The following is a 26,569-nucleotide window of genomic DNA, read 5'->3' as shown; positions in this document are numbered from 1 at the left end:
TTCATAAAGGTAAATATAAAAATTAAAATTAAAATAAGATAAAAACAGAAAGGAAGGCAAACCATAAGAGACTCTTAAATTTAGGGAACAAACTGAGGGTTGCTGGAGGGTGGGTGGGGGAATGGGCTAAATGGGTGATGGACATTAAGGAAGGTACTTGTTGGGATGAGCACTGGGTGTTATCTGTAAGTGATGAATCACTGGGTTCTACTCCTGTAACTAACTTGAATGTAAATAAATAAATTTTAAAAAATTAAAATGAACATGAAGTGAAAGAGTTCAGGTAGAGATTCTTTACAAATTATACACAATCCATCCAAGTTGACATGTTATAGCCCCAAACATAATCAATACATATTTAAACATTTAATGAAAAATGAATTTATGCCACATAGCCAAATTTATTTGTGTTTACATTTTCAATCTTCTGAAATTTCTCAGGCTTAAAGTTGCTGAAAGGCCAAAAAAAATCTCAAATTTATTCAAGCTATTAAAGAAGAACTGCATATAGGACATTAAGTTGTTGCTCAAATGTTACTGAGCAGTAAAATAGCATGATAAAGTGGCATCTTTCTGTGTCTCTATTACATCTTCAGCACTAAAATTAATTTATGATCAGTCATCAATTCATTTACATGTCGTTTTATGCTAAATCCTTCCTTGCTGATAAATGCTTATCCTTAGATCCATTAAGCTAGAGTAAAGTCTGTGCTTTATAATATGACCCTGCTAATTGTTGCATTACCATTTTTATGAGATACAAAAACTGGCTGTCCCCCATTTTTTCAGCCAATATTTAATCGAGGAACCCTTCCTATTAAGTGCAATCAGTCTAACTATGTGTTAAGTAAAATCTTCAGCTATACTTGTCTTTGGATAAATCAATCCAAATATTGACCTCTGCTTAAATGGAGAAAAACATGTCTAATATTTAGAAATTCTTCTCTCCCTCAAACATACTGAATATGCAACAATTCTACCTGCATTCCTCAGAGAGAGAAAGAATGTGTAATATACATGAAAGCAAAATAAGCAATTAAAAAATGTCTTCCTTGGGACATATGACACCTGTTAGCTTGCTCCACTCAGGTGAATATATGATGTTCCCCTTTTATCTGTTAAATCTGAAGTAAATATTTAATTTCTTTTTAAATACATCACAGTCTAAGATAATGATTTCATTATTTTTGGCATCACCTCTGAAATTCTCCTAATACTACAATATTTTCCTTAAGTTTTTGCAACAAAAACAAGGCATCAGGTCACACTTTTAAGTGGCCAATTCTCTAAAAGCTGTGTGGTCGAGTAAGGTGGTGAGGCTGCCAGGTTTTATTGTGTTCAAAATGATCTGGTTTGGGAGTTCCAGCGAAACCTCCAAAGACATAAAATACAGAAAATATAGAGCCGCGATTTCCCTTCAGCCGTGGTATTTATGTGGGGTCCAGCAGTTAAGGAAACTTTTATTCATTTGACTTCATGGTTTTCCCTCTTGGTTGTACTTTTGGTGATCAGTGAAGCAGTTAGAATCTTGGCTTCATGCTCAGGACATTTTCCTTCTGTCCTCTCTCACACTGCCTTCTGTTTCTTTTTTCCTGTGGTGGAGTCATTAAATGCAGGAAACACTTACCTTTCACTCCCATCATGGAAGATATAGAAAGAAGTATTAACTACTCTCCCTACCCTGTTGCCCAAAAATGGTGGATTTGGCATTTAGGAAGACATATAGCAAGCATATTCCTAAAGACTGAAATAATTCCATATGTTTACTTTCTAGCCCAAATCGGTGTGATGTGCTATAATCAAGATAGTTTTAGACTTTATTACTACCGAAGAGATTTAAATTATGCTACAAACAAATTAAAAATGAGATTCCCCACAAAAAGTGCTGATACAGATGATTCTTGTTAGCAAGAGTCACCATAACTGAATATAGAACTAAATGTAAGATAACAAGTAATAAAGGTTACAGCTAAAAATTAATCTTTTTTACTCTGATTAAGTGCATGGGGGAAGGATTAATGTTTCCAGAGATAAAATTATATGTTGTATTTGTATGAATATATATTCATATATGTACACACATACACGCATGCATGCAGAAAGGAAGAGAGACACAGAAAGACAGATAGAGATCTGTATGTTAGGTAATAGACCAAGAGATCATTTTCCTTTTAAATATGTTAAATTCAGAGATTAAAAAAAAAGTTGGCCATATCCAGAGCAAGGATCATGGTCATTTATCTTGAAAGTAAGATACTTATTTTGAAAATTCTTTTGCCACCTATCAGGTGGGTATAACCTTAAAAGATGTTAAACCCCTCTGTGACCCAATTTTTGTATCTGTAAAATAAGAACTAAACTAGGTTTGTGATAGGTAAGGGATTTAATATATGTTAAAACTTTAGGACAGGGATCAGCAAACTTTTCTATAAAGTGCCAGATACCAAATATTTGAATCTTTGCCGTCTCTTTTCGTTTGTTTCATGTTCTCTTACAATTGTTTAAATATGTAGGCAACATTCTTAGCTCATGGAGTCACAACAAAAAATCAGGTCACTGCTTGAAGAGTGCCTTGCACTTACTAAGGGCTATATATGCACAAGATAGTACTCTTCTTGTTGATGGCATTATTATTATTATCATTATCATTATTATCATATTTAAATTCCTAGCCAACAGTTTGGAAGGAAGAGACATTTGGTAAATGTTTGTTGTAGGAATAAATAAATAATATAGTAGACTTGCAAATACATTTTCCACATTACTGTTTTAGAAACTGAATGTTTATTTCTCCCTAAAATTCATGTGTTAAAAGCCCTAACCCCTAATGTTATAGTATTTGGAGGTGGGGTCTTTGGGAGGTAATTAGGTTTAGATGAAGTCGTGAAGGTGGGTTCATCAGACAGAATTAGCAAACTTTTAAAAAAAGACCAGAGAGCTTGCTGTCTCTCTTTGCCTTTTGAGAACACGTGTGGAGATACCTGGTTGTAAGCCAGGAGGAGAAATTCACCAGGAACCAAATCTCCTGGCACCTTGATCTTGGACTTCCCAGCCTCCAGAACTGTGAGAAATAAATGTTTGTTAAGTCACCCAGTCAATGGCATTTTGTTAGAGCAGCCTAACAAGACTAAGACATTGAGATTATGGAATAGGAAACTGCTGATATTTTCCTTTCTTCTTGCTTTTCCATTCATGGACCATTATTTCAAAATTTAAGATGTCTATCACAAATTACTTAGTTGTTTTGAAAATATCTGGAATTTATATAATTATTTCTTTATAAAGATGGGCTCTGCACTTATTCCTTAATGCGGTTAAGTGTTGGAATGTTACATATACAAGTAAAATACAAACCGGCTTTTTAGCCCATCTCTGTGTTACCACTGGACTATCATTCTGGTTGGATTTAGAGTTTCAGGGAATGGAATATAACTTTTTGTCCCATTTAATAAAAATGGTTCTGAGTTTCATGAAAATGAAAATCTCTACCAAAGAGTTTAGGTGAAAGTAATGACTGAATTCCTCACACCACATACGGATTTAGAACCCTGAGTAAATTACAGTAGAATCAGAATCCTCTCTGTGGGCACTTACCATCTTAGAAACATAAAAAGCCAATGGCAACAGTGTCTGTTTTTACTGCCCACCTCAATTAAGGCCATTAAACTAGGTTTAAGGGTCTGAAGAAAACATAAACACATTAGAACAATACTCATCAGCATGTTGATTTCTGTAACATTTGGTCCATACATACATTCACCTTAGGGCCATCCCCATGTATGCTTACATGTGCATATGTGTGCACACACACACATACTCACATACGCTTACAATCCTATTTACACCCACACACACCCACACACACTCACACAGAGCCCTAAATACACTCACACATGCAGTTATAATCACAAACCCTATCAATATTCTTTCACACACATCCCACACTCACTCACACTTCCTACACACACACTTTTTAAAGAAAATATATTTACTTTGGATTTATATTTACTTACATTACACTTATACACTAGAAAACAAAACAAATTAAATCTTTGGTCATACCTTGCCCACAAAGTTACTGCAGAGCCAAAAAAAAAAAAAAAAAAAAAAAAAAAAGGAAAAAAAGGAGAAGAAAAAAAGGAGAAGAAAAAAAAGAAAAGAAAAAAGGAGAAAAGAAAGAAAAGAGTTTCCTTTGGCTACTTCCTGTAGACTACAACTTCTTTCACTGAGAAGATGCATTATTCATAGGGCAAATTCATTGTAATACACACCTAAACACCCTGAGGTTTTTATATACAGCAGTAATTAAGCAGTGAATTCAAGTAGGAAAACAGACTGTTTTCTTAGCAATAAAAGCTTCATTTGGAATGAACAGTATACCAGCTACAAGGAGAAAGGCAGATTGGTTTTAACCATGTTCACATTAGACAGGTGAGCATGTAAAAGTGCGAAATGGCAATCTTCCGATTTATAGATATATTTATCATCTTTGACATTATAATATTTAATAAAAGGACTACATAGGCTATAGCTGCCCTTTTTTGTGTGCTATTATTGCAATTCTTACTGCATTCCTAATGGAGAGGAGTTCAGTATCATTAGTGAGATATGCAAAAATATGCAGAATTTTACCCTGAAGGAGATCATGTTGGAAATTCAGGCAAGAGGGCTTAACATAATAGTGCACTAATAAGTTAGCTCTCTGCATTCAAAGACTCAAACTTTTGCTTTGCCACCTTCAGTTGGATCTCGATTTCAAATCACGGCAGTTTATCTGAAGTTCTTAAATCTTAATTAGCTTGGCAAGCAGACAGACCCCAGGTAAGAAGCAAAACAAAAAAAGTGGGCTCCTGCATCACACATTGTATTATTCAGGAAGGCATAGAGAGGAAACATATAGGTCCTCATCCTTTTCCATCACTGTCCTAAAGAAGTTTCCATCAGTGTTGGCTCAAGTCAGCGTGAAAAATCTTTGCAAGTTGGGAGCATACACAAGAATTAAATGGGACCACGGTACACGCCTCCTAGGATGAAGATGATATTATCAAGGTAAATAGAGACATGGGTGATTTTTCTGAGAAGACCCAATGCCTGCAAAAGCAAGATCTACATTTGGGGTAGTTGCGTCTTTATAGTCACATAAGAGACATTTATGTATGTGTGTCAAAGAATGGATATCTACTGGAATAGAAAGACTAAATTTTTACATTTCTCCAGATTCATTGTGTACACATTAGGATTCAAGTTTTTTCAACAAAATTGGATAAACTTAAATCCTTTCAAATAGGTTGCAGTCCTGGGATCATCTTAGGAGTGTAGCAACTGCAACATTTCACTTAGTGAACAAAGCCAGAGGACGCCAGAGGAGTAAACTGCAAAAATAACTGTATTACTTGGGAGAGGAGCAATTACTGAATCCAACGATATGAAATGCGTAAATGTATGGCTTATCTCGCTATACATTTTCTCCACACAATACCTTGTGCAACCTTAGAGAGGCTCATTCTGAAGACTTGCTTATTTTCATCAGTGAATGATTGTACAGAGTGAAATATCAAGAAGTGTTTTGAGATTGCATTCACTTTGTATGTTGCTCCTGATATACAAAATATATCATTTCTAAAAGTCAAGGTTTTTTTTTTTTTTATGTAATAGACTTGGTTCCCCAGTAGAGTGAACTTTTCTTGAAAGCCCTGGATATAATTGAGTTTTCTTTCATGTCTTTAAGGCTTTTTAAAATTCATGAATTTTCTTATCATTTTTGCAGCAAAGCAAAAGTATTTCCAAATCCTTTTTGAATTTTGTGTTTAATATTAACATATTTAAAATGTTATAGAAATAGCTGGAGTGGAATAAATCTTACATAAGAAAGTGTCTGATTTTTGATGCATTTGAGTGTAATAAATAGGTCAGTTATTCCTATTAAATCAGTTACGTTACCTGTCACAGAGCTGTCTAGATTGTCCATACTGGATCCGGGTGTCTGCTCTAGTGCCCTCAGGGGCCTGGGGATTTCTAAAGCTTCTTCCTCATCATCAGCATCATCATCTGGAACATCTGTTTCCAAATCGGAAATCAAGGCTCCGGACATGTAACCTAATGGTGGAACCGGGGGCTGTGGAGGTTGATTATTGCTTTGAATGTGCCTAGAATTCAAATGGGAGGAAAAAAAGAGGGAATTCATTAACAACCCACAAAATTATAATTAGAATTAAACAGCATGTTAGAGCAACTAATTTTTTCTTCTTGCTTTCTATTAACTAATTTTGGAGCTTATGATGGTTTCTCAGAAGAGACAATGGGCTATGTATACATGACTAGTCAAAACCATTACCATATAAACTATTACACTCTTCTATTGGTATTCATGGGGTAATATACAGAGAAAAAAAATACAGACCTAGGATTTTTGTGTAAATAAATCATCAAAGGAGAACAGGAATGTTTGCACAAATATTTAAAGTTGTTTTTGTTTTTGTTTTTGTACAATAAGAGTATAATAATTTTGTTTCCAGCTTAGTGTGGAAGTTGCATTCAGCCTGTGTGGAGGCCATATGAAGAAAAGATGTCACATGAGTTAATACCAATAACCCTTCTCCCAACCATGAGCACACTGCCTGACCTACAAGGCTTTCTTCCTGCAGGCTCCCCCATGAATCAGGCCGCTGGTTGTTTCCCCTTTAACACAGTTTAAAGTAGGAATGACTACTTTGTGTTCAGGCTACCTATTTGTGCCTCTGTTTTACCTACTGAAGTCTAAAACACTTAAAATACATAAAAAGTTCATCTCAGCATTTTCTGTGTTTAGAATATCAGGTGTGCTAAACATACCCTTTGCAATGCATGTGTATCTTTAATCTCAGCCTTGTGAAGTAGACAGAATTCATATTTTCAGCTCTTAGAACCTACCCGAGGGATGTTCAAACTTAAGTGACTTGTTTCAAATGGCATGGTTAGCAATGTGTAGAGTTGGACCCTAGGTTCAGTTGATTCACTTTGTGACTACTTAAGAATTTCTTCTAGGTGCACCTGGGTGGCTCAGTTGGTTAAGCTTCCGACTTCAGCTCAGGACACGATCATGGTTCGTGAATTCGAGTCCCGCATTGGGTTCTGTGCTGACAGCTTGGAGCCTGGAGCTTGCTTCGGATTCTGTGTCTCCCTCTCTCTCTCTCTACCCCTCCCCTGCTTGTGCTCTGTTTCTCAAAAATAAACACTAAGAAAAAATATTTTCTTCTGAATTACAAAATGTCATTATATATATGTATAACAAATAAAAATGGCATATATATAACATATATATATAACAAATAAAAAGACATATATATGTATAACATATATATATATATAACAAAGAATGACATATATACATATGACATACATATGACATATGTATATATGTCATTCTTATTTGTTACTTGTTAGTTGTTATTTGTTCCTGTCATTAGGGAGTGAATATATCACATATCTTAATACAGTAAATCTTTTTTTTTTTTTTTGCCTTAATACAAAGTATTTAAAAGACGTTGGCTATTTAAGGCAGATGTATAAGTGTTATGCATTTTCACCCAAATATTTTGAACTAGAAATACAAGGTTATTTTTAATACCTGCATTTTGGGGGCAATTATTTTATTCATCGAGAATTTATTTAACATCCCTCTCCCAAATGCATTCTTGAACTGGCAACCAACTCCAATGTTAGCAACATTATAAATTTTTCAATGGAAAAAAACCCTTAAGATGTTAGTTCCAGAAGCCACCTCAATATCATCAAGTCCACATCTTTAACTTAATGGGTCAGGAATATGAGGTCCCAAGTCATTATCTGACATTCATTATAGCTCATTTATGTAAAAATCAGAAAGTTTCTTAACTACCAATGCAGAATATCTTGAGTGTTGATGATGACATCCTGTTAATGTTGCCTCAAATTCTGTTTGTGAATCAAGAATGGACTGAGTCAAGTCATGAGCAAGAGAATACAAGGTGATATTTACATATATGATTCCTTCTCTAATGGTGTGCACTTTGGTCCTGGAAGGTACCAAATAAACTGACATTCTAGTCTTACATCATTGCTGACACCCCTTGAATGGAACAAATATACATTAATGTAAAAAAACATATTTCTTGAATTCAGCAGAATTAGGAGATAAACTAAAATAGGAAGAGGGTGCAAAACATTTACAAATATCTTCTAGTGACAAGCAGAGTCCCTGGAGGTGGAGCCTAGGAATTATTATTTCTTAAATATTCCTCCTGTGATGTTGATGTACAGCTCAGATGAGGAGCATATTCCATTCCTGAAGGGTGAGATCCTGTGTGAGTACATACAGGTTCATAACTTTTACATAGGCAGTCAGCAATGACACTCTGGAGGATTGTTGGACTGAACAGAAACATACTCAGAGAAAGAAACAGGGTTTTCCCTATGGGTACTTGGAGCAGGTAAAGAAGAACTAGTCTGTTCACTCATTTAGCATATATCTGTGCAACACTCACTAAGGGTAGTGCTTTTCTTTTTTTTTTTTTCTTTTTTTTTTTTTAATTTTTTTTTTTTCAACGTTTATTTATTTTTGGGACAGAGAGAGACAGAGCATGAACGGGGGAGGGGCAGAGAGAGAGGGAGACACAGAATCGGAAACAGGCTCCAGGCTCTGAGCCATCAGCCCAGAGCCCGATGCGGGGCTCGAACTCACAGACCGCGAGATCGTGACCTGGCTGAAGTCAGACGCTTAACCGACTGCGCCACCCAGGCGCCCCAGGGTAGTGCTTTTCTAAGGGTGGAAATACAGCAGTGAACAATTTAAGTGAAAACCCAAGCTCTTCTGGATAACAGCTATATTACACCTAGATACTGTACTTAGTCTTGTATATGAGGAAACTCATTAAATTCTTTTTTTTTAAGATGTTATTTTTAGTAATCTCTAACATCCACGAATCTAACATTCATGGGGCTCGAACTCATAACCTCGAGATCAAGAGTCACATGCTCTACTGACTAAGCCAGGACGAACTCATTTAATTCTCACACAATATGATGTGTAATAAAGAATTTGACCTTGCCCAAAGAAAAGCTAGGCTTTTGTCATGTGCTCCAGGGAGGTAATCTCTAAGTTCTAGAATATCCTACCTGATAGAAGTGTCTTTGTTCACCTGGTAATCTTAGGCTTCTCCAGAGAGTCCAAAAATGTGATTTATGGTAGGGGCTTTTAGTCACTATCAGTTTGCCTTCTGGAGGAGCTAGAGACTGAGGTCAGCCATGCAGATAGCTAACAATGTCTATGACAAAGGTTCAAGAAAGACCATGAAGCTCAAGGTTCACGTGAGTTTCCCCGGTTGGTAATACTCCATGCATATTGTCACATGTTGTTGGTGGGAAAGTAATGCTTTCCAGAACTCCTTTGGGAGAGGGCGACTGGAAGCTCTACCTTTGGAACCTCCCAGACTCTGTCCTGTGCATCTCTTCTCTTGGCTGATTTCAATCTGTATCTTTTCAATATAATAGACCGTAACTTTCAGTATAATGGCATTCAGTGAGTTCTATAGTTCTTTCTAGTGAATTACTGAAACCAAGTGGTCTTAGAGACTATGCTCTTACATTGTATATGAGCTAATTGGTATTATCATTATCATTTTACAAATGGGAGACTGAAGCACAGAAATGTTAAGTTGCCCAGTGTCATATAGCTTGTAAGTAGTGACAGTGCTACTTATCCCAACCTCAACTGCCCTCAGTCAAATCCCCGATCAGGCAATCTGGAATATCTGAGGGTGGGGACTACTTATCAATATATTTTAAGGTTATCCAGGTGAAATGCAGGTGAATTTGGGAACATCTAAGCTATAATCTGTGTCTTAAATTACTGAAGTACATGGCCACATTAAACTGAAGGAAATCCTCCGGCTCTTAAAGCAGTCGGCTTCAACTTAAATAGTGGTATTTTATGAAGCAGCCTGATGCAAAATAATACTGTTTAACAGATTTGCTTTGACCTTTGAAAACATATCTGATGATTGAGAAAAAAAATGTTTAAAAACCTCTGGTTCTAAGAAAAGATCCTATGCTCATAAGAAGCTTTAAATAATACTCTTGGTTTTAGTATCTCTTTGTACATTTTGCTGTATTTTTAAAATAAATAGTTCATCAACACTGAGAATGAGATATATCTCATTATCAACTATCCCAGTAACTAAGACTGTCAAAAAAAGCAAATACTATTTCATAAAAAATTAACTTCAAGTACATCATGGAAATCAACAGAAGATAATCAGAGGTATGTCACTGAGATTTCATTTTCAAGAGTCAGACTTATATGTCACTATTTGAGAGAAGAGAGCGCACATAAAAAACAAAACAAAACAAACAAACAAAAAAAAGATTGTACAAAATTGTGAGAGCCGGTCCCACGTATTTTTTCCATGCTTGCACAGGATATCTAAGTAGATTGCCATCAATACCTAAGGAAAGGTTATGGGTTGATTAGAAAAAAGGAATTTGGTTATTCTAGGTTTTATTTTTTAATGCACTTACTGTTACTAATATTGCTGTTTTTTCTTCCTGTCTCATTTTATTCAGCCCAAGGATCTTTGAATAACTGACCATATGTGATTTGTAGAAGCTTACATTTACATATTCATGACCACATACAGAATTAATCACAGGCACTTTGAACAATCCAAAAGGAGCCTTATATTGTAGCACTGGAAGTGAGTTCAAGGATAAGCTAATCGAAGCTAAACTGTAAATCAGAAAAGATTCTGGTGTAGCCAAAAGCACTTTAGCATGCAATTCAGCAGATCTGAATTCTTGCTCCGGGTCATTCTTTAACCAGTTATATGACTTTGATTCAGTTATTTAACATTTTCTTGGTCAATTTCTTTACGCAGATGATAGAGGAACTGCAAAGAAGCATTTCTAACCTCAGCTGTATAGTTATATGAGAACTCCTTATGAATTTCTTGCAAAAGAACATCTCCTCTGTCCCTGTGCTGAAGGCATGGGTCTCCTGACCTAACAAGAATACATACCATGTTTGCTTTGCTATATCAAACTGATAGGCTCTGGTCAGCTCGTCCAGGTGAGCTTGCAGCATGGGCTGCATCTCTTCCCGTGGGGATGGAGTGAGGGTTGCAGTGGACTGCTGTCCAAAGGAAATAGCAGGCGAAGAAGCCACGCCTCGGACTGGAGGTGTCGGGACACGATCATCATCTTCTTCCAGTTCATCTTCCATACCCTGGTGTAAGTATGTTTGCACGGGTAATGGCGGACACCAGCTATCGCTATCATAACTGAAATCAAGTGAGAAAATATAAACTCTATTAACACACACATCCATACACACATACACACAATCATACTGGCAATAAATAACAACCACCATGGGAACAACAGCACCTAAAACGTTCTCTCAGTTTATTTTGTCCTGATTTCAGTTTGTTGGTGGGACCACGGTAAATCACCTGGCTGTTATCTTAATTTCTACTCACAATTACTACTGCTATCTCAATATCTCAATCTATTCTTACAAGATCTTATTAGCTAATTGTTACCCCACAGTTACAAAAGGCAATAACTTCCTAACAAACTTACTCATGTGGAAAAGCCAAATTGCTAATTACAGACAATTAATGAATTAATTTAGTGCCTTAGTGCTTGTAGATTTAACTACTTTCTTCTCCTGTTCATCCCTGTGTACGCCAATATTGATCATCAAAGAAGTGTCTGAGAATTTTACTTTATTCTAGATCTATGCCAACCTTTCAGTCCATATGACATGTCAGTCTTTAAGACTTTGTGCTACGAAATGGATTCAATGGCCCTTTGATGCTCCTGATTCTCTAACTTCCTCAGTAAAAACTCATGCTTGCCTGTATCTATAAAATAGACGTTCAAAAGCTAGCCTGAAAAAATACATATTGAAAAGAAAAATAACAACTTCTAAAGAGAGTATTTTTTTGGGGGGGACTCTGGTAAGGGAATATAGAAAATTAGCCCAAACAGTTTTCATTGTGACACAACATCAGTGGCATTTCTATTTGCACCTTCTCCATATACTATCATTTTCATAAATCAGAAAGATCCCAGTATGCTTTAAAAAGGAGACTTAAGAATGGGATAAACAATATTATTGGATAAAATATGTATTGAACGTAATATTATTGAATGTCCTATAAGTTCCACTTCTACTGAATCTTTCTCCAATACTTCACCTCTACTTTCATAATCACAGATCAGAAACCTTCTGATGTGAACTAGCTCATTAACTTGCTTTCCTAGTCTCTTGGGATTTCATCTCCGTCTCTTCTATCCTATCTTCCATGCAGACAATGGGATTATATTTCTAAAATCTTCATTCACATTACACCTAGGCTTTGAATTATTCAGTGATTATCACTATTATAAAAAAAAAGTTCAAATTCAATAGCAGGGACTAAAAAAAAAAAACCCTTTCCCATCTGATCAACCTACCTTTCTACCTATTTCCCCAACATCAGCCTACTGTATATTTTTTTCTAAACTCTGGGCCTGTATATGACTATTCTCAAATCATCTGCCTGTGAGTTCCAGTTCTTCCTTCGGGTTCAGTTCAAATGTTGTCACTTTTATGAGGTATTCTCTGCCTCTGCCATATGTAATTGATTGCAACTCCAAAATACTTACATTGTGGTACTCCCCATATTATGTTGGGATTACTTGTTTCATGTCTATTTTCTCCTACTATTCTATGAGCTCTTTAAACTTAGAGCTCCATCATTTTCAACTTTGCATTTCTAGCACCTGGTACAGTATCTACCATATAGAAGTTTCATTAAAGAAACTAAAAATATATGACTATTACAAGTGTATATATGTAGCTGCTGTTTCTAGCAGCTTTATTCATAATTGCCAAAACTTAGAAGCAATCAAAATCTCCTTCAGTAGGTGAATGGATAAATAAACTGTGACAAAATTCATCCATAGGCCAAGTTTGAAAATTTTCCAAATAATGGGATATTATTCAGTGTCAAAAAGAAATGAACTATCAAGCCATGCAAAGAATTAATGGAAAATTATATACACATTACTAAGTGAAGGAAGCCAATCAGAAAAGGCTATGTACTGTATAATTCCAAGTATATGACATTTTGGAAAAGGCAAGACTATGGAGACGGTGAAAAGATCAGAGGTTGCCAGAAGTTAAGGGAAGGGAGGGATGAATAGGCGGAGGATGGAAGATTTTTATGACAATGAAACTGCTCTCTATGATATGATAACGGTAGATGCATCTCAGGGTACATTTGTCCAAGCACACAGAATATACAACTCTACGAATGAATCCTAATGTAAACCATGGACATTGGGTGATACTGATATATCAATGTAGGTTCATCAATTTAACCGCGTATCACTTTAGAGGGAAACATGGATAGTGACTGAGGTTATGCATCTCTGGGGGTAGGGGGTACAGGGGAAATCTCTGTACTTTTTGCTCAGTTTTGTAGTTAACCTAAATCTGATCTGACAAATAAAGTCTATTTAAAAAATCCTTGAATCGATAATCCATGTACTTGATAACCATGTGCTAGGTAACTGCATCTACTTACAGAGCATGCAATCCGGTGGGGCAGACTGATACTAAGCAAATGATCAACAATGCCAAGTACTACAGAAACAGGGAGGAGGGAGAGTGAAACTAGTTTTGGGGTAGCACAAGGCTATGCTGACCACAGGGAAAAGGGATATTCTAAGTAACACATATGGTGGCCCAGAGAAAGAGAAAAGATAACAATATTTGAAGAACTCACATAGTTCCCTAACTGGTAAGAGCTGGAAAATAAAGGGAGTTGCCCAGAGATGCGGCAGGAGAGGTGAGGAGGTGCCAGATCATCCAGGGCCTCACCAGTCCTGAGAAGGACTGTAGGTATGGCTAGTTATACTGAGAGGTTTTTTACCGGGAATAATATCAGCTTTAGCTGCCAATTTTCCTCTTTTGTTGAGGCTACCTCAATAATCTACCTCAGTGAGTTGTAAACTGAAGACCTTATTTGGACGCCCTGTTACACTCTGATAGGAATATCCCTTCAAAATATTGTTTATATTGTAGTATAAGCAGGCACACTTAAATATGTTACAGACAACAATTTTTGTTTTGTATTAGGAAATTCCATTGGTTAAATTTGTATCCGCATCTATTGACTAGGGAAGTACTTCTCTGACCTGAAAAAAATACATTGCTCCAAAATGATGCCATTTTGATCTGTTTTATATGTTGGAGATCAGAGTTAGATGTCATTAAAAAAAAAGGTCCTTTTGTGTACAAAGTTTGCAACCCAAGGCCCCAGCTGGATTCAGTGCTTCCGGTTTTTCCCATCCACTAATCAATCCCTCATGCCACTTACAAATTGGTCTATGAAATCATGAGAATTGTTGGAATAAAATATTCATTTCTGTTTATTCTATTATGTCCATTATATATGTCTAAGCCTCAATCTTTTTAGATGGGTTTTCCAGTTTCTCAACGAGAATCTCCTATTCAAAATAAATTGGTTTCCTTCTTCTCCTATTCCTTCTACCGCTCTTTCTCCTCCTCCTCCTTATTATTATTTTTTTAAATATACTTTTCCATTTTGATCTATTAGTTTAAAGAATTCAACTTATTTTGAATAAGCTGAACTCCTCCAATTTCATCTACCTTAATCTTACGGATCCTTCAAGCCACAGGCTATATCCCATATTTTTATAAAGATTGCCCTGATAAGGCCAACTAGCACTGATATATTACTCTTCTGAACTTGAACTGACATTTTTGCACATTTACTTGGAAATCGATTATGCACAATGTTATGCTATTTCCAACATTGGTTTATTTAACTATTGTCTAATTTATTTTAGAATTTAACCTTGCACATGTTGATAGTGTCTTTTCCTCAAGTGGATTTATGCTACATTAAAATTATGGCATTGAATTACTTCTGTTTGGCCACACCTGCCATAATACTTTAAAAATAGTAGATGATAAGCCTATTTATTGATTTGAAATGAAAACACATAAATTGATTCATTAATAAAAATACTCATGATGTTCAATGACATGGATAGAGGTACAGAGTATAATGCAAGTATAATGAAGTAAGTCAGTCAGAGAAAGATAAATGCCATATGATTTCACTCATATGTGGAATTCAAGAAACAAAACAAATGAGCAAAGGGAAGAAAAAAAGGAGAGAAAGAGACGAACCAAGAAACACTCTTAGTTGTGGAGAACAAACTGATGGTTACCAGAGGGGAGGTGCATGGGGATATGGGTGAAATAGGTGATGTAGATTAAGGCGTGCACTTGTGATGAGCACTAGGTGTTGAATGGAATTGTTGAGTCAGTATATTGTACATCTGAAACTAAAATTACATTATATGTTAATTATATTGAAATTAAAAAAAAAACAGGATGTTTAGGTTTCTTTTATTAACTTAATTTTTGACTTTAAATGGTATATTATAAAGTCTAACAAAAATATATATAAGAATCCTAAAAAAAAAAAAAGGACAAAAATGAAACACCTGCCCATTTTCAAGTATGAAATGTGAGTGCTATTATACTTCATCCATAGTTATAATTAAATTTACTCCAGGGGTGCCTGGGTGGCTCAGTCAGCTGAGTTACGACTTCAGCTCAGGTCATGATCTCACGGTCTGTGAGTTCAAGCTCCGAGTTGGGCTCTGTGCTGACAGCTCAGAGCCTGGAGCCTGCTTCAGATTCTGTGTCTCCTTCTCTCTCTGCCCCTCCCCTGCTTATGCTCTGTCTCTGTCTCTGTCTCTCTCAAAAATAAATAAACATTAAAAAAAATTTTACTCCATAAAATATCACATTTTTTTTGTTCCATAAGTTAGAGCATGTATTTCCTTTGTTTACGTTGGCTTATTGCAAGGGATTTCCTACATTTGAATAAATAAAGAACATGTTTACATTTAATTATTCTCTAAAATTCCCCTACTTCATAAGTAGTAAACTATCCTTGCTTCTAATAATCTAAAGAGAACATACATGAGAATGAAAATATGTAGACAGCATAAGAGAAACAAGAAATAATGTTATATGTATCATATGTTAAGTTTACATAGAAAAAAAATTGTAATTAGTTGCACTCAACTCATTTTTTTGTTATTCAAATACCATCAGGCAAAAGACAGCCTAACCAAAAATTATACAAACACATTGCATAATGTATTAAATGACTAAAAAATTTTCCAGTAGCTCTTCTTAAATAGAATGGGTGCTTATCATCATTTTCTCTGTGTCTTTTCTACAAAGGTAATCTAGAACGGGAGAGAGCAAACTCCACCAATGCAAAACATAGGCAAAACTGAATATGGGATTCATCTCAGAGGTTTCAGCAAGAAGACAAAAATAGAGAGACGAGGATAAAAGAAAGACTGGGAGAAGGATGTGGCAGAAGAGATGAAAGAAATTTGGGACACAGAGCACATGATGCAGTGGGGAGGGCTTTTCACCATCTCTGAGGTATCCATATCTTAATCCATTCCAGAGCAACAAATGCTAGGTTTCAGGCCATTTCTGAAGGGCAAGGAAGTAACAAATGATTCTATAAAGGTTATCAAAAGTGTAGTTTTGTTTTTAGTATTTTCTTCACATTTACAGATATATATCTTATTTGAGTGATGGAATTTCAACTTTTTCTAGCAGTAGCATAAAGAAGACTGTGAAAATGCTCCTGATGCCAAACTAATGGTCTTTTGGGCCAACCATTCCTAGAAAAGATTTGTTTTGTTTTGTTTTTTGTTTGTATGTTTGGTTTTTTACTTATTGTCAGTGAAGTAAGAGGCATCAAATTATCTGTCTTGCCTGGGAAATAATGAGAAAGATGACAATAAATCAATGTTGCATGTGAACTAACTAGTTAAAGGCCAGATACAAATACCGAATTACTAATAAAAATACAATACAGTTCAACACCCGCAAAAGCTTGCCAATCTCTAATTGTAGCTACAAAGAAAAGCATCAGATTTCTATTGAATCCTTACTGAATTCTTCCTGGCATCATATGAATGCATTAAAAATACATTATATTTATAGCTAAGGGTGAATATATCGTGATACATTTTTATCAAGCCGAGAGGGGTATATTGATGACAGAACATTTACCAGTTTTGTTATCAGACTCCATATATGACATACAACTCTCCACAATTGGCCTTAAGACACCTCTTCAGATTATCTCCTACTATGAATATTTCAAACTCAACAAATCTCATACCAGTTGCTGAAGGATACACACAAGCAATTAGAACGCAATGTGATGTAGGACTGACTACCATAGAGGAGGAAGCTTAAGGAATAAGAAAATTAAGGAAAGGCAAGTAACCTTAACTAGAGTAGGATGGGGTTTTGAAGGAAGAGTGGGAAGTACTGAAGGAAAACTAATGGGGCTATTCATTTTTATTCTCATCTTTTATTTCTATTTTTTTCCCCTTTGGCTACAGAAAATTCTCTCCATCTGCACAGCAAATGGTGACATTAATAACATTTAGTTGTAATCGTTTGTTAACAGTTTATTCTGGAATCTAGGCTACTTCAGGTTAGGGACCACTTCTCGTTCTCTTTGCTCCTTTTGCTTCAGAAAGCTCAGAGCTGGCATCCAGCAACCACCTAACTCTGGGTACAATTATTTGTGAATAAATGATTCAAGGTTCACCTCAACACTGAACTATCAGATTGCTCCAACTTTACCTGGTATACTTGGTTATCCTTTCCTGAATGCAAATTATTATTTTGTATACATTGCTCATCTAGGGCTTATCATGCAAAATAGTGTGTGTGTGTGTGTGTGTGTGTGTGTTTTCTGTTATCTACCTACCACTCCTGTGACTCCCTAGATCAGAGATGAGATCTTCCTGAATAACTGTGTGTTTGTTTCTTTCATTTCTGTTGTGTTTCTTCCTGGCACTGGGCTTAGCACTTGTTATGTACTTGAAAAAAAATGTGTGTTGAATAAGTTCTCAATTATGATATATTAAAAACAACAAAAATAAAAACTATGTATCTCCATAAGAAGTAGAGTTGCAGAATTTTTTTTTAATTTTTTTTAACATTTATTTATTTTTGAGACAGAGACAGAGCATGAACAGGGGAGGGTCAGAGAAAGAGGGAGACACAGAATCCGAAACAGGCTCCAGGCTCCGAGCTGTCAGCACAGAGCCCGACGCGGGGCTCAAACCCACAGACCGTGAGATCATGACCTGAGCCGAAGTCAGACGCTTAACCAACTGAGCCACCCAGGCGCCCCAAGAATTCTTGATTGTTAAAATAAAAATTATTAAAAACCAAGAGGTGACATCTACACTTTTTGTTGTTTGTGTTTCAAGAAAACGTTGGGGCACCTGGATGGCTTAATCAGTTAAGCATCTGACTTTGATCTCAACTCAGCTCATGATCTTACAGTTGGTGCAATCAATCCCCACATCAGGCTCTGTGCTGATAGCACAAAGCCAGCTTGGGATTCTTTCTCTCTCTCTGCCCTTCCACCACTGGTTCTCTCTCTGTCTCTCTCTCTCAAAATAAATAAAAACACCTAAGAAAATAAAAACTCTTAAACCTATATGAATTTCAAAATAAGCCATAAAAAATTCTATAGAAGAACTCATCTGTAAAATGTTCAATGTTAATATCATGAATAGCAGATTATAAAATAATCTAGGAAGTCTTTAAAAATCTTTCCTTTTCAATACTAGAAAACAAAAAAGTATAAATAGTATATCAAGAAATGGGCAAAGTCATCACTAATCTACTACTTTTAATTTACTCTTGTCATATTGATTTTAAATATGTGTTGTCATCACCAACAATTGAAAGAAGAACTTTGAAATATCAACCTTTGAAAAATTAAGTCCAGAGAATAAGAAAATTGAATTCTGCTGTCAGTTTACTGACAGATTAGACTTTATTATTTTTGTTAAGAGTGATAATTTTTATTTTAGGAAATACTAGGTACTTAACACAAATAACTCAAAGGTTCTTGAAAACCAAACTATAAGCTACAAAGACTTTTGAGTAGATATAATCAAAATATATATTTCTTTACCTATGTAAAGTATCCAATGGATTTTTAGAAATCTTTTACAAAAATGGGGTGCCTGGGTGGCTTAGTCGGTTGTGTCCAACTTCGGCTCAGGTCACAATCTCACGTTTGAGAGTTTGAGCCCGGCGTCGGGAGCTGTGCTGACAGTTCGGAGGCTGGAGCCTGCCTCGGATTCTGTGTCTCCCTCTCTCTCTGCCCCTTCCCTGCTTGCACTATTTCTTTCGCGCGCTCTCAAAAATATATAAACACTTAAAAAAATTTTTTTTAAGAATTTTTACAAAAAAAAAGATTTTATAATATCATACATCCTGACTAAATATTAAAATAATTTGGGTAGGAATGCCTATATATTTTATAGCTTGATGTTTAGAAAATAATTTATATCAAAAAATAAAAGTCTTCAGCAATGTGTAATAATTCATTCATCAAATGAATATTTCTAATTCTACTGCTGGGCAGTAAAATCAAGTGAGACATTTAGCATTTATTTGGAACAGATAGTTTTATTTCAATGGGTAATAGCTATCATAGTCTATTTTTAAGTGGACTTAGTGGGAAAAGAAAAAAAAAAGATTTCAAATTACCTACAATATTCATGTGATCTGAGTTCAAAATTTTATGTTTATACATGTTTATCAATACTATTTACTCTTCCCAATTCACAAATTCTATTTTCCCATTTCCTGAATACAGCCTTTAAAATGAAGATTCCTGAGTCCTGGATAATCTCCTCTTGTGGAAAGCACATCTTTTTTTTTTTTTTTTCTTTGCCAGGCTCCTGTGACCTGGACACATTTACATTACTGATATGTATTGCATAAGATCGTGTGCAAAATTTAACTTTTTAAAAAGTCGGAGAAAATTTATTTCCTATTTCGAATGTGAACTTTTTAAAAATGTAAAATAATAATGATATGTATATAAATGGGAATTATAATCCTACAGAAGCAAGTAAAGCCCTTTTTGAGGAAGAGAAAGATGTAGAGAATAAAATATAGAGAAGTATGTATATGAATACATAAGTGTGTTTGTGTGTGTGTGTGTGTGTATATGCATATCTACCTACATCTCTGTGTATAAAGTATATATATTTATATATATGTAGTATATATGTATTATTCAATCAAGAAAAGGTAAATGAGGTATTTTGAAGGAAGCAAATGCTGTGACATAGAATGTTCCAATTAAGAAAATTAATTTGGAGATATCTAAGATAGCAATCTGGAGTTATCTAAGATAGCACTTATTTAAGAAGAAAAGGACAGGGCACCTGGGTGGCTTAGTCAGTTACGTGTCTGACTCTGGATTTTTGCTCAGGTCATGATCTTATGGTTCCTGAGTTCAAGCCCCACATCAGTCTCTGTGAAGACAGCACAGAGCCTGCTTGGGATTCTCTCTCTCTCTCACTCTCTCTCTCTGCAGCTCACCCCCCACTTGTGTGCTCTTTCTCTAGCTCTCTCAAAATGCATACATAAACTTTAAAAAAAAGATTAAAAAAGAAAGAAAGAAAGAAAAGGAGGGCATCTAAGGTGTCTCAATCAGTTAAGCATCCAACTCTTGATTTGAGCTTGATTTCAACTCTTGATCTCATGATTCATTAGATCGAGCCCCACCTCAAGTTCTGCTAAAGATTCTCTCTCTCTCTCTCTTTCTGGAGGAAGTGTATGAGAAGACTAGGAATTGTGAAACTAGAGCATCTATTTCAAAGGCATATGAAGGGGCACCAGAGTGGCTTATTCAGGTGAATGTCCGACTCTTGATTTCAGCTCAGGTCATCATCTCATGGTTTGTGGGATTGAGCCCTGTTTGGGATTCTGTGCTGACAAGCATGGAACCTTCTTGGGATTCTCTCCCTCACTGTCTGCCCCGCCCCTGCTCTCTCTTTCTCTCTCTTTCATGCATGTGAGCACACGCACTCTCTTAAAATAAATAAACTTTTAAAAAATAAAAAGAAAAGGAAACGAAGCAAAAAAAATTGTGCTGTGATCTTTACAAAAAACAAGACAGGGAATAAAACATTATTCAAATAAACTGAGGTGTCTTAATATCTAAATATGTTTAAATTTAAAAAAAACTTGGAAAAAGAAAAGCTGCCTTATTCTGCATTTTTCAGTTTCAGTCAAAAGCAGTAGTGACCTGGGAATTGTGAGGAAGACGGAGCAGTTAGAATTATTAAAATAGAAAAAAAAAAGACTGAGTATATTTCTCCTCACTTGCTATTTTATTAGAGAATAAAAAGTATCAATGTCTTTCTGCTTTAAACTCAATTAACACTTAACAGAGGCAAACTAACTCTTGAGACATATTTGGGAAAGAATAAGGAAACTGGTCACATTTAAAGGCCCTTGAAGGAAATTTTCTAACTTAAGAGAGGTTTTGTTACAGAATGTGCAGTGGCTTGAACCTCTTTCATGCTCCAGCCCTTAAATTCCCATCAAAGCCGATGATTAAATTCTCTACAATTACACCACGTGATGGAGCTCAACAGTAGGTGCTCTGCTATGGCCAGACGAGTCATTAGAAAGCTGTGAGAGATGATGAAGCAGGTTATTTTAATTCCCTTTTCAACCCCGCTCAGGAGTGGTTCTTTAGTTCACAGAGCTGTGGACATTTACTTTCAAACTAACAAGCAATATTATAAATGGAGGCTGCATTATCATGATTGCAGACAATCTAAGGCACTTGACAGCCAAGGATTCTAGGTTCTCAATATGTGCCGTGTTGTATTTATCAGCTAAAATACAGAGATGGTGCAAACAACAGAAGTAGGGTTGTGGGGAGGGCAAAGAACAGGGTGGGAAGGGGGCAGGGAAAAAAGTAAGAGAATCCCAGATAAAGACAAAGAAAACACAATACAGAGAAGAGGAATGCCCTGGGCATTCTGTTGGTATAGAAGACAGTTTTACCCATTTTCTTGCTGTTCCACTGCGTAGTGTTCCAGCTCTGTTCCAGGAAGGGGTTGGACCGGGGGAGGAGGTAGAGGAACATTGGCCCAGGTCGATCCATTGTTTTTCTGAGGTTTAGAAGAGTTTTTAGTTTTCTTCTTTTTTCCACCTTTCCCACCTGCAAGTAATAATGCATCTATTCAGACATACCAAATATCAGAAGAAACACAGTCATTGGGTGGGAAGATGGATTTATGTTTTTGAAACACCACAATGAGTATATTACATTTGTTAAACGCTATAAACAATGAATTGATCTAATCAGAAAATGTTTTTATAAATCACTCAACATTATATTGTTTCTTTCCCAATGCATGAACTACAGTGCTGAATAAACCAAAAACATGGGTCCTGTAGCAAAAGCACACTCATTGATTTATTCATGTCTGCTGCCTCTACGTTTTCATTGTTAGACAAAATAATGGGCCATAACAAATTCTTTCAAATGTCAGATTTTAGTGCGTTTATAATGCTCTTTTGCATAATCTCTCTCAGTGGAAAATGCAATGTCTAAGGATACAGGCTAAACTTTTCCATTAGAATTTACTCTAATTAATCCAAGAGAGTACAGTTTTCTCTCAAAAGTGACTGATAAAAATCAATCAAATATAATCTGGGTACTTATAAATCTTTCACAATGAGAAGTTTTATAGAATTTTAAACTAACGAATGGCGTAGTTATTTTTGCTTATAGTGAGAGTAGTTCCCAGATGTTTTAAGCATAGCATTTTCTAAAATTACAAAAAAGAGGGGAAAAAATAATGAAAATGCAGTGATCAGTTTCACTACTATTGTTAATACAAATTAGTTCATGCACAAAACATGAGCAAAAAATGACTTGGCAGCGTATGAACCAAATCTGGAATTACTGGAGCTTAATGAAATATAAAAATCAAATTCATCATCTGTATAGTGTCCTAGTTTTCACTCTTCCAAAATTGAAGTAAATCAAATTTCTTCCTAGATGTGTCATGGTTGATTGTAAGAATAAGTACTTCTGAAGCAGCATAACAAAGGATGTTGTTCAATAGAATGCAAGTAGCTTTCTTCACTCCTACTATGGCTATAGTTATATTTCCAAAAATAATGGTATTGACCCCTTGGGCTTCATCATTCTGGACCTGAAAGTTGTGAGCATCAAATACTTGCGGCAGGGCTCTCAATAGACAGACATAGTACCAGAAGTCTCATCTCCTTTCTTCAACCAACTGTTAATCTGCATCAGCAACTGGCATCAGCTAGTTGATGATCAGCTAATGGCATCAGCCAACTCAGAAAATTATGTCATTCAGTAATGACTTATTGGAGTGTCAGAAAGTAATGTTGCTGGTAAGCTGGGCAGAGACACTGTTGCCAATTATGGAAGTATGTCTGTTTTCTATGTCATGAGCACAGATTTAAAAGCTCATCCCTACAGACAGAGTGCTTTCTTCCTTCCTTTCACTTCCTATCCTGGGCAAAAGGGGAGGTATTGAAGAGAAAGAACAGCAGGTACCTTCCGTTTTGAGTATAACAGCTTAATCTGGGGTTGAAGACTAATTTCTCATGTATCTATATAAATTACTCAATAGATATCACTTTGATTTATATCTGTAAAACAGATACAAATTTCCTGTTTCTTTGGGGTATTTGGGGGGTTGAAAGAGACAAAGCATGTAAAGGGCTCAGACTGTACAGAAAGCTCAATAAATGCCACTTATTATTACTCTATTTCATTTCCTCTGTCTTAGAGCAAACATGGTTCTACGCATTTCTACAGCCTTTGTCAAGCCCGACTTCTCCAACCCCAATGAGTATCCCAGAAATAGTCTGACTCTCAGAATAAAAATAATGAAGTTGCTTAAATATGTCTATACTTCTTGATATAAGTCTATAATTTTTGTGTTTAAGATGGATGAGCCTTGACCCTTTGTTTCCTGATCGTGCACCAAAATCACAAACCAGGATCATATCTTTTGTGTAGTCTCAGAATTATATTTTAATAATTGAAAGAGGAATGGGTCGGGCTATGTGTTTTTCGTGGCTTTTCCCCTAGTTGGGTACCCTTTATTCCTTATATATTTATATGTGTACATTGTTTCTTTCACTCTTCACGGCACTTTAGAAAATGTTATATGATCACCCCAGAACTGAATGACACAAATAGGGAAGTTCTTACATCTCCAGAAGCAAATTCTATAACAGTAAACTTAATTCGACTAAACTGAAAGGGAATAATCACTCACTCTTCACCTCCAAAAGAATGCTTTCTATCACCAATTTAACTAATTTTCTATTCAAATGTAGATGAAATAGTTAATAGATGATGAAACAGAGTTCTTTCTGAGTGTTATGTGGCCCATATTCACACAGTAGGAAAAAAAAAAAAAGAATGCAGCAGCTTTACTAGAAATTACTATTACTGGAGTCTGAACCCAACTCTGCTGAGTTCTTTTCCAAGTTCAAAAAAGGCATTATCAGTTATTCCAAATATCAGACTTAAAAATGTTTGGGGAGAGGCACCTGGGTGGGTCAGTTGGATACATGACTGGCTCTTGACTTGAGCTCAGGTCACGATCTCATGGTTCCTGAGATGGAGTCCCAGGTGGTCCGGTTCTGCACTGACAGTGCAGATCCTGCTGGGATTTTCTCTCTCTCTCTCTCTCTCTCTCTCTCTGACTCTCTCCCCGCCCCCCCCCTTCCCTGCTTGCACTCTCTCTCTCACTCAAAATAAATAAATAAACATTAAAAACAAATGGGGAAACAAAGCTGATGCAAAGAGGGAATTTGTAAGGGCTTTCAATCCAATGTCCACTTTCTCCTCTTAGGGGAAATTTCTGCTCTGTCATTGTGTGGAGTCTTGATGGGACTATGAATCAATATGTTTTGTCCTCTCGGGGAGGCTGGGTGGCTCAGTCCATTGAGCATCCGACTTCAGCTCAGGTTATGATCTCGCAGTTTATGAGTTCAAGCCTCATATGGGGCTCTTTGCTAATAGTTCAGAGCCTGGAGCCTGCTTCGGATTCTGTGTCTCCCTCTCTCTGCAACAACCATCCCTGTCTCCAGCCTCACTCATGCTCTGTCTCTCTCTCTCTCAAAAATAAATAAACATAAAACAAATTTAAAAGAATATATGTTTTGTCCTCCTTTATCAATGAGCTAAGAGGTGGGCTCTTCGCTTGGTGGTGGGCATATGATGTAGGCTAAGGATATTGTGTTTATTTAAGATCTAAACCTTGAGCTAAGCAAGCCACCACAGCTCGTTGTTGTTTCTTGCAACCGAAGATCCCCAAACATTTTAAAGTTTATGGGACCACATTTTGAAGACCATCAACTATATTTGACCCATTTCTCTTCAACTCAAAATGTAAGTGTTTAAACTGACATTTAGGCTGAACAAATAACTTCTTTGTATAGAAAATTATAAAAGTAGCTGATTTTCAAGTTAGTAAAACACATAATTAAAAAAATACTGGTGTATAAAAATATTTCATTACCACTACTGATATTGTGCGCTATATATATGTGTATATATAATTATGATTTCATATAGATTTTGAGAAATCTGAGTTTTCTTTTATATTTTTTTAATGGTTAGATTTTTAACCCAAGTGCTCAAAACTTATGTATGGAATAAATTATAAAAGTGTTTCAAAGAGGATGAGAAATTCACTGAAATAATTCAGAAATGTCCAATTTTCTTTATTATTGTGATTATTTTAAATTGATTTCACTGCTGTGTACAAATTAAGAAAATCATATAATATGATATGATTAGATATTCACAGGGCAGTTTGATCTTAAATTTGAGACTTAGAAAACTTATCTACGATTATAAGAATAAATCAAATTCTGTAAGATTAAACTCAATTGGACTAAACTAGAAAGGAATAATCACTTCACTCTTACCTCCTAAAGAATGCTTTCTATCACCAATTTAAGTAATTTTGTATTCAAATGTAGATGAAGTAGTTAATATAATTCATAGATATATATAAATGTCACTCAGGAGATTAATGGATTAAAAAAAGCAGTAAGCACTATTGTGAATCATGTTCTGCTTACAATTACTCAAAAGGTAACTTTTAAAACTCAGTGTCAATCAACATATACAGAATATTTAATGAGAGATTCACAAAAGGTCTTATGTAATTCATGGCTTAATATATATAGATTTTTAAAATATGTATACTGCTTGGGACTTTACATATCTGGAATGAAATAGGCCTAGGATACATTACTTTTTAATTATTCAGTACAATTGTGGGACGTGTTATAAATAGATGACAGTATAAATGACATATAAGGTTATTCAAAATAGCCTTCGATATTACTAAGCCAGTTTAAATTCATAACAGATGTTTAAAATTTTCTGGATTCTATAATGTATCTAATTCTACCAAGAGCAAATGCCTCATTGTGGAGGGAAGAGAGAGCATTAACATTTCAGACTGAAAGGGTTCTATCTCCTGAGGAAAAGTCATTTAGTAAATGTTACCCTAATGATGTAAAAGAGTTAACTCTTTACGGCTTGGTAGCTTGTGACATATCATAATACACTATAATCCT

At 35.6% G+C, this 26,569-nt stretch overlaps 1 protein-coding gene across 21 annotated transcripts in view; it reads right to left on the bottom strand.

The window, feature by feature from the left end:
- ROBO2 (roundabout guidance receptor 2) overlaps positions 1–26,569 on the bottom strand; it is a 1,707,596-nt gene that overhangs the window by 20,398 nt on the left and 1,660,629 nt on the right. For all 21 annotated transcript variants that reach the window (XM_045501643.1, XM_045501648.1, XM_045501642.1 and 18 more), the window contains 3 exons: positions 21,983–22,139; positions 11,031–11,291; positions 5,941–6,146 (listed from right to left, as the gene is read on the bottom strand). In XM_045501643.1, the coding sequence (XP_045357599.1) occupies positions 5,941–6,146; positions 11,031–11,291; positions 21,983–22,139 (624 nt within the window). The remainder of the gene's footprint in view (positions 1–5,940; positions 6,147–11,030; positions 11,292–21,982; positions 22,140–26,569) is intronic.

This window comes from Leopardus geoffroyi, chromosome C2 (assembly GCF_018350155.1).
Source record: "Leopardus geoffroyi isolate Oge1 chromosome C2, O.geoffroyi_Oge1_pat1.0, whole genome shotgun sequence".
In the NCBI taxonomy this organism is placed as follows: Eukaryota; Metazoa; Chordata; class Mammalia; order Carnivora; family Felidae; genus Leopardus; species Leopardus geoffroyi.
This window is presented reverse-complemented; position numbering and strand designations above follow the sequence as displayed.